A 10,172-nucleotide genomic window follows, 5' to 3' on the forward strand; every position below is an offset into this window, starting at 1 on the left:
TAGCCCTGAAGAAGCCCTGCAACGTGGGGCGAAACGTTGGCTCATTAAATTAGTATATTTCTACTATTTGAGTTTTTCTTGACCGCACCCGGACCATATTCCTTTCATCATTAAAATAAGTTAATCGTACTTATTTGTGTTTTTCATTGACCGCACCCCCAACCATCTTCTCCTCATTCATCATCCACGGTCAACTATCTCTCATAATTAATTTATTTTATATCTGTATTAATACTTAAATTTATTTTAATAATAATAATAATTGCAGTATATATTACGAGGGCTGTCCAGAAAGTAACAGACGTTTTAAAATAAACAATTCACAAATTGAAAAACTCGAAGTTTATTGTATAGATTTGAAAGGTACACTTTTAAGCTATTTTTCTTCATAATCGCCATTCAAGTTGAGATATTTATCATACCGTGGCTCAAGATTTTCAATATCCTCTCTGTAGAAAATCCCCCCACTTTTGAAGTGCAGTCTGTGATTCAGGTTGAGAGTTGGCTCAAAACATCAGGCCAATTGAAATTAATCGTCAGCTTTGTGATGTTTACAGGCAGGGGATAATGAGTAAAAGCCGAGTGAGACAATGGTGCATTGATTTTAATGGGGTTATTATACCCTTATATCTAGCATGCCAAAAGCTGGATGAAATGTTTTGGGAAACACTAAAATATAGTCCTGATTTATTGCCATTGACTTACATACTTGGACTATTGAAAGATGATTTAGTAGGGAAGCATTTCACCAGTGCAAGAGCTTAGAGTCTTGTATGCAGTTAGCTCAAGCAATGCACTCCTTATTCTTACATGAAGAGATAAAAAACCTGATTAAGTGGAGAAATGTTTAAATAAGGAGGATGATTTATAGAGAATGATATTTTGTTATTTGACCATTTACTTATATTAATAAATTTCAGTTTATGTTTCAATGACCTTATATTCTTAATAGCTTATACGAGTTTATCATTAGAACTTCTTTTCTTCCTGCATTTTTATAGGTATATATTTTTTTTTTCAGGGTATTGAACAGCTGAAAAAAGAAGAAGCAAGATGGGTAAAAAAATCTAGGTGGAAAAGTATCCAGGCTGTTTTCGGCCGTTTTTCACTGGCTTGGTTCTCACCATTTATTTATCCTCCTCCGAGGACACCAAGAAAAAAGGCTGACTACTATTTGTTCTCTGTATGATTCCCCTACTGTAATCTTCCTTTCTTTTTTTTTTCTATTCTCACACAGTATTCTCGATAACAATCTATTTGAAGACTGTTTCTGTTTAACTTAGAATCTCTTTTTAGTTTTTCTATATTTGAGGTTAATTGGACCAAAATTAATTAAGTCAACGCTGACTTTAGTCAAAAGGAAAATTTCAAAGACCATTTAGTATTTATTGAGACCTAATAATTCATTTAGAATACTAGACAGATCAATAGCTGTCAAAATTTTCTCTAGTTATTAATATAAAAACTATATATGTGTGTGTGTGTATATGTATGAATGTATGTATGTATATATGTATAAGTATCATCCCTGTTAGATTGTGTAAAATGAGAAACAGATTTAAATTGTATTTTTACTTCATTAATAATAAATGCTCTAGTGATTATCCTTAAATAATTTATTTCAAATATGACATACCTGGAATGTCAATGATGTGATATTGTAGTAAAATTTTGTATGATAGTGATTAAACTGTTTTATATGGAAACGGGAAATAGAGATGTGAAAATCTAGTTATATAAACCGTAATGTTATTTCTTTTTGAAATGTACAAGTTATATATTAAATATTTTAATGTTTTATATTAAGGCCTACTTAATGGTTTTAATTTCGGAAGATTTTATTTCTTTTGCTACTTGTAATTAGCTATGTTATATTATTCTTCCGTTAATGTTTATTTATTAAAATATGGTGATAAGTTTATTTAATATATTTTGCTAATTATTATTATTGTTAGACTCCGGGACCTGCTTTATGCAAAGTATATTTATTAATTTTTATTTTAACTATCAGGTCTGTTATACGTAATTATACTTTTTGTGGAGATTGAAAAGTTATAATACATTTTTTAAAAAATTTTTATAAGTAAATATTAGTTTATTCTATATTTGTATTCATCATATTTGATTGCTGTATATTTGCTAAAGGAAAGGAAAATTAATTAGTAATGCTTTAAGAATATTATCATGTGTAAGATCAGTGCAGTAATCTCTTAAGTTATTTTTTTTTTCCAGTCATACATTAAAAGACCATGGTCTATTTTTCTGATAGATCATTTATATACTGAAAACTATAATTATGCTATTTCGCTTTATCAATTTCTCTTCCTACCATAAATTCTTATTTTAAACTATTTTATCAATTGCTCGAATAATAGAGTGTCTAACCAACCTGGAAAAATATGGAAATTTTATAAAAAAAGTATCAAAAGTCCAAAAACTTTACAATCCAAAGGACACAAACACAAATTTTCTGTTATTGATTAAAATCTCTATTTGTCATCACAGTAATTTTACTTAATAGTGATATGTAAACATATGATGAGTTAAGCATATTGCACTGTGCTCATCTATCTTCCATGACAAACAATAATCAATGTTGTTATAAGAGCTTATAGACTATTGTTCCTCTATTAAAAACTGGTACATAAAGCAATTTTCTTTGTCGTTTATTGTCTATAACAATGTAGAAGTAGGAAGTTTAATTGAATTATTTATATTTATAGGGTGTACTTGAAACTTCAGGGATTGAGTCTGCTCCTCAATTGTGACAAAAAATAATCCTTATTAGCCCATTTTTGCCATGTCACTTGTTGATTTAATTAAATATAGGATAATATACATAAGATATACAATATAAAAATATTAAAAATACATTACACATCACTTTTCATTAATTTATATTCTGAGTAAAATATTACATTATTCTATGTTGTTAAAACATTCCCAACACTTTTGGGGTCTTTTAGACACTTCAAACAATATGTTGTAATTTTTTTTAATTTTTCTCGAAGACCCTAATGGTGGAACACCTTTGTTTTCTTCTGGTGGTTGTTAGATACAGTATTTTCTGAAGTCGACCATTCAGAAACGAAAATTTCCCATGATTTTTTTATTTTTATTTTTTGTTTGGGGCTGTTCGGTACATAATATGAGCATTTACTATAGTGTTCCTAAGAGTAAGTGTAGGTTTCTGTTTCAAAGGACATCTAGAATACGTAGAATCCATTCTTGAAATCATAATGGATACATATTTTTTTTCTATAATATTTTAACATCTCTCCATTTGAGCATCACAGCCATTCTTATCTTCTCGTACTATCATTTGATCTCTCTTCAAATTGGTACATTGCTAATTTATCTGCTCGTTAAATCCAGACATTTTTACCTATGCCGACTTGCTTTCTTCTAGTGTTATACCATCCAGACTATACTTCTCCAGACCATGTGTAACCTTCAGTGGGACATAGTTTGAATAATTTTATACCATACTTATATGATTTCGTTGGTATATATTCTCAGAATGTTCAATGTATGAATACAGAATGTATGTATTCCCAGAGGGAACCGTTGTCTCTTCTAGTAAAATATCTTCGTCTGGTGAAAAGATTTTTGGGTGATTGTTTATCAATATGTTTATGAGTAGTAAAACTTTTCCAAGTCTGTTACTCTGTGCTATAGTTTCATTATTTGCAAAATACAAGTTTGCTAACAGCAATTAAAAATTATTACAGGACATCCTGCTGCATAGAAATATAAAATTGTGAATAGGGTTCTTTGACCTGCATTTAACGGTTTCTGTACTAGACTCATTCTAACCATTATTCGATAAATTTTATAATTTCTTTGTATGTGGTGGATTCTATCTCGTACATCAAGCTTGACCAGTCACTTTATGTTGCTCTTCATATAGATTAGTCTCTGTGACTAAAAGTATTATTACTTTATCTAAAAATAATGAAAACACTATCTAGTCCCCCTGATTATGGCCCCAAGCCAAAATAAAAATGACCTTCTTTCTGAATTGGGATATCAATGAAATACGAGACAATGGTGGGATTGGAGATGAAATGGCACTCTGCCCCTGGAATAGTTATTGAGATGGTCAGGGAAGCACTTTACACTGATCACTTAATTTCTTATGCTCTTAACAAATCGGAAATTTCTGATCCTTTTCAATGGTGTCATCAAATTTTATGAAAAATCAATTTTCGAAGAGATAGTTAGATTTTGCTGTTGACCATGATTTATGATCAAAACACTTCCTTGTTTAACCATTGGTGTAGAAACACTCCTTTCTTATCCAGTAATGAACTCAAGATCCTTTACAGGTAGTGGTTTTTTTTTTATATTATAAAATTTACTTAATATCGTCGAGAATTAAAAAAAAATATTATTGTTAGATTTTCCTAAATATCCTAAATATCATTAAAAACAGGATGATGGTTAATAGGTTTTTTTTGTTGTTCACAATTGAGTTGTAGAATTGGGCCCTAAAGTTTTCTGTTTTTTATCAGGTATAACCTCTCTCTCTCTCTCTCTCTCTCTCTCTCTATATATATATATATATATATATATATACACACATGTATTTTAACTATTTCAATGACCCAAAAAAGAAAATATTAAATTACCTAGAAAAGTCAAGATATTCCATAATAATGTTTTGGTAGACACCCTGAATAATTACTAGTACTAAGTTACTGCTAAAAAGCTACCTGAAATAATTGTTCATATTCCTTATGTTTTGTATGATAATTAATCAGTCAATAGATAGATAGGTTCTCAAATAAGGGTTGATGTTAGTGAAATCATACTTATTAAGGAAAAAATATGTACATCTATAAAATATGTTTATTTCATTACATATTGCAAGATGTTTTTTACTTCCTCAACTGTCTATGGTAGAGACAATATGGTAATCAGTCGTTATTTTTTTTCTAAATATCACTTAATTTATTCTTTTTTTTATCTCTGCATCTAAAATAACTGATTTAAAAAAAATCATTCTCTCCCTGTCATTTTCATAATTTCTAATAGCCCCACACTGTTCTTGAATACTGAACTGTTTTTAATGAAACACTGGAGAAACTTAGTTAATTCTGAATGATGAATAATGCCAAATCATGAATAATGCCAAGAGTTTAAAGAAAAGTCTTGAGGGTCTGGGATGTAGACAGTCAATGCAGTAAATATAATGGGATTAAATCACGACCAAACTGGATCAACTATTGAGGTTTTTTTTTTCTTTTAGCATATATAAATAATTCATAATTTTAGTTAGGTTTTGCATAAATCGTTTGCAAGATATTTGGCAAAGATATTTTATTTTATTGATTTTGCATCAGTGTGTTATAATTTCTTATTCTTGAACTCCCTGCTCAAATCATTTTCAAGACTCAATACTATTTGAAGGAATCTTATAATTCTTATGAAATATGATACTATCCCTATTGTATATAAATTATTGTTGATTACAGAAAAGGTGTTTCTTTTTAAGGGTGTGTAAAAATTGTCCCACATTTACTTATTGCTTTTTCTACTAAAATTACTTGACATAATTTGATGAAAATTTGAGTTGCAGTTTTTAATTAAACTAAAATATCAAAACCATAGAAAATTTATGTGAAAAAAAAAATTAATAAGACTAATAATGCAAAGAAAAAAATATTACAATTTCAAAATTATTTTATAAAACGTTTCCTCAATGTTGTTCAATTTACTGACAAAGCCAGTTCGAAACTACTGCATAGAACTGGTCACTGCTCTAATTCATCTAACATGGGAAATCTCTAAAAAAATTAAATTAAATTCTCCACGTAACAGTTGGAGGCAACTGGAACCAGTTGAATAGTTGAAGACTGAAAATAATTACTTATGAAAACAGATCAGTCAAGATCTTATTTGATATAGCAGCAAGGTTAGTTGTGAGGAATGAGGAATGTATCTCTAAGAAACTCATCTGGTGCTGATGAATGAGAAACAGATAAAAGTACGGGTATGTTATTTCTTGAATTTATTTATTTGTTACTTTTTAAAAATTGACTAGTGGTTTTAATTTAGCACATATTCAACAGTCTTATAGAATATAGTTTTAAAAGATTCTGTACTAAATATTTACATTACATGGCCTGTTATTATAATTTTATTATTGAAAAATATTTGTTTATTCATTGAATTCACCAGCTTATTTTAATGTATCAATATTCTTTATAATGATTATGAATCAGTATTCTAAATTGAAAGATTCATGAGGTTAAATGTGTGGATTTGGCTTCTACCAACTTTCATTGCTTGAAAACCGAACAAAAATAAAGTCTTAAAAAAGGGATGGCTTGAAGAAAGAATGTAACAAGCTACGATTATTAGAATAAAAAAATATTAGATTTTTTAAAAAATGCTTTGTTGTTTCTCTATAAAGCTATTTTTGTGTGCTAGTTTATTTAATTCAAGTCCATTATATTTTCATATAACATTATGGAATATATGTATATAATTTAATTTCTTGTTCGAGACTGGTTTTTTTATTATTTATAATAAAAAGCATCCATATATTATTCTCTTACAACTCCAACATATTGCCCATTCCTAAGGACATCTTATTTATATTATCTTATCCCCAACAAAGTTATTAAAAGGTTGCAGGCCAATTTTCCATTGTCAAAAATATACCTAAGGCAATTAACCTATTTTGATTCATTATTTCACTTATTATAATTTTATTCAATTTTCACTATTTATTACATTCTTATCAATCACTATATTGTTGATATGATTGTAATAGATGTGCAAATTGAATAAAATTGTAATAAGTGAAATAATGGATAAAAATAGGTATATTGTTGACAAGAGCAGAATGGCTTGCAACATTTTATTAACTTTGTTGTGGCTGTGGTATCATAAAAAAAATGTCCTTGAGGATGGCCAGGATGGCTGAAACATTGCAGTTGTTTAATTTTAAGTTAAAGAGAATAAATATGTTAGAACTATATGGATGTTTTTTTATTATGATTATGGAATATTTTTAAAAAACTTTTACACCGTTGTTGCCCTGAGCCCTTCAAATATAAATGTTTAAAGTTTGAAATGGTTCCCATAAACCCCTGCGCCTTACTTTATCAAATCATTAAGATACAAACATTATTTTTTTAAAACTTTAAACACTTTGTTAATCTTTATTTTATCTTATCTTATGACGTTATCTTCTGTCAACGCAGGGATTCTTAGATTTAAATAAAATTTCAGTCATGTTCTTTGAATGTAACGATTAAGATTATTTTGAAAATTAGAAGCATTACGTTTGGATAGTATATTTATCTATTAAAAAATTATTATATTGTAAATAATGAATATTCATACCTTATTGTGAAGGTATTGTCATACTTGTGAAATTGCTCTTTTAATGACTACTTTAATAAACTACCTTAATCAATTTTGACACCCATTTTGCTGAGTTTAACTTATTTATTGTAGTGTTTGGCATTACAACTTGAAACTGTGATGTAGGTAAGAAATTAAGTATTCCTGACTTTTAAATTGTTACTTTTTATATTCAGTGTAACTTAGTCCTAGAAAAAATTTTTATTAGTTGTAGATTGTTAATATTCATGATAAATAAGTGCAAAGAAAAAAAAGAAGATTATTGTTTTACTAAATTACGTTTTGTAATTAAATGTATATGTATTGGTGTCTATAAAGGTTTTATGAATTGTAACCTTATTACCTGATTTCTAGTTGTTACTCTGTCTTATATACATAAATTTTAAATCTTAAGCAACCTACATTAAAAAGAAATATTATCAATTGTTATTAATTAATATTGTTTTTGGAAATAAAGAGTTAATGTCTAGTTCCAAATTGTCATCAATGCCATTGTAATCATTCTTAGTTTATTAGAGTTTAAATGGAGGCTGTATATATGTTTATTGATTTACTCAAGCCATCAGATTGATGCAAGATATACCGAGATTACAAGACAATTGTTATGTATTATGGAAAATTCAAATAAATATTCTCTTCCAGCTTTGTGGACTAAACCTTTGTTTATATTAATGTAGATTCATTGGAGGTAGAAGCAGGCAAACCTTTTCTCCTTTATGGGTCTTAGTGTGGAGGTGCCTTGGTTCCAACCAGCCAAGCATCGCTATCTCAAGCCAGCTCCTTCATGGAGTTCAAACTCTTCCCTTTATTTATTTTTTTTTTCGAAGCCTGGAAAAAGATCTGGGGGCCTTCTTCATGAGTGATGTCCGATGGGCCTTGGCTTAAATGAACTGTGAATCCCAGTGCTCATTTATTACTCCTCCGGCTGTCGATGTTCCACTTTTGCATATCTTTTTAAATCTCCTCCATAGCTATGATAAAAGGGCATAGACTAAGGCTGTTCCTTGTTAAACTCCTTTACTCCTGTTGATTGAAGTCCCAGATTCTTTTACATTTATTATAGTTAAAGCTTGTATGTCATCATATGTAGAGTTTATAGCATGTTGGGGTACTATTTAGCTGTTGAAGGAGACCATATTCATTTTGTAGTAACTGAATTATGGGCTTCTCTTGAATGCCAGATAGATGCTTTAGTTTCTTTCTGTTGTGCCATGGCTTCAATAATCATCCTGAGCTAAAATATGTGGTCTTGAGTCTGACAGTGAAGTCTGGATCCAACCTACTCTTCTTCCTACTTATCTACAGCAATTGCCCTGGATTTCCTTACCAAAATAAAGGATTAGAGTTTTGGCACAACTTATCTGAGGCTTATAGACCTATAGTTTGCATAGTCCTTTGACTTCCAACAACCTCTTCCTAATCGCTTGAAATGATCATATTAAAAACATTTGAAGGCGAAAGTTTTGAATCTTCTTGGTTCAAGACTGCTAGAAAAATCGCTTCATGAGCGGTGGTTATTTCACATAAGAAGCTTTTACCAAGTCCCACTCACCTTGTGACCGAAGAGCCAAAGATGGTCATAATGATGCTGTGAAAGCGATGACAGAAAATTTGAGGAAAACAATTGGATGATGACTTGCAGCTACAGCAATGTTTAGCGATTGATGCTGAAGGAATACATTAGTTATTAAACAGTGATTATTTGTAATATGATTATTATTTTATGTGCCACCATTACACACATACATAGGGCAACGATATAAATAAAGAGGGGCCTTCGCCATTCTTCTGTATCCTATGCAGTCATCTAAATAGCTTTATTTAATAAGTTACTCGCGTCTATCGAGATCTTGTCAATTCACCTGGGATTTAACTGTCTTCCATTCTTGTGACATGCCCTACCGATTTCAAACTTTTGACCAATCCCAATCCTTTCAATACTTGTGTCTTTGAAAAATTAAATTTCCACATTTTTCTTCTAAGCAAATTTTCAGGACTAATCCTAAACATTTCACAGAGATCCTTTTTCCCTCAGTTGACTGAATGCAATTAGACTAAAAGCCTTGATAAAAAAAAAAAAAAGTATGGAAGTTAATCTTGCTAATTTTAGTTTGATGTTGCTAAAAATGTGCAACAAGCCTTTCATGCCACGAGAGAAAAACCGAAAGAAGGTATTTTTTTTTTATTTCTGGCAGAACTTGTAATTCATAATTCCAAGACCCAAAAACCACAAATGACCAAATTTCCTAACTTCTCTAAAAAAAAAAAAAAAACATCCAAAAGTACCACACCCCTGGTCTACTTATTCCCCAACAGTAAATCGGTATTTGCATCTTCGAAAACCTCATCGATGATACTTATACCGAAGGAACCTCCAATAGTAATAATAATTCGATAAGCTCATGCGCAATGACAACTACGAGGAGGAATTAGTGTCCTTAAAAAAATTCATTTTTTTCCAAATAACGAGAAATCAAAATCTTGTGAATTTATTTTAGTGAAAATCATGAAAGCTGTTTCTCATACTGTTACGGCGGATAGGGATTCAAAAGAAACCTTTACTAGCCCAACCTTGAAAAGAAAAGAATAGTCGAATTTTGTTATTTTTAAATAAGTAAACATACTAAACAAAAGAGAGAAATACTTTATTCATATATGCTGCCTAAATACATTAGGTTGCTATCTCACACAGCATACTTATCAATCCGTAATCGGACATATTTACATTACATATTCATGGTATAATCATAAAAAAAAGATATACAATAATAGGATATAATAAACAATTTTTTTTT

The 10,172-nt window shown here is 29.6% G+C and overlaps 1 protein-coding gene across 3 annotated transcripts in view; it reads left to right on the forward strand.

The window, feature by feature from the left end:
* LOC106682368 (palmitoyltransferase ZDHHC3) overlaps nt 1–10,172 on the forward strand; it is a 23,075-nt gene that overhangs the window by 6,476 nt on the left and 6,427 nt on the right. For all 3 annotated transcript variants that reach the window (XM_014423173.3, XM_014423172.3, XM_014423174.3), the window contains one exon: nt 1,022–1,183. In XM_014423173.3, the coding sequence (XP_014278659.1) occupies nt 1,022–1,183 (162 nt within the window). The remainder of the gene's footprint in view (nt 1–1,021; nt 1,184–10,172) is intronic.

The sequence above is a fragment of the Halyomorpha halys genome, unplaced genomic scaffold (genome assembly GCF_000696795.3).
Source record: "Halyomorpha halys isolate HHAL.00 unplaced genomic scaffold, Hhal_1.1 Scaffold409.1, whole genome shotgun sequence".
NCBI classification, from domain to species: domain Eukaryota; kingdom Metazoa; phylum Arthropoda; class Insecta; order Hemiptera; family Pentatomidae; genus Halyomorpha; species Halyomorpha halys.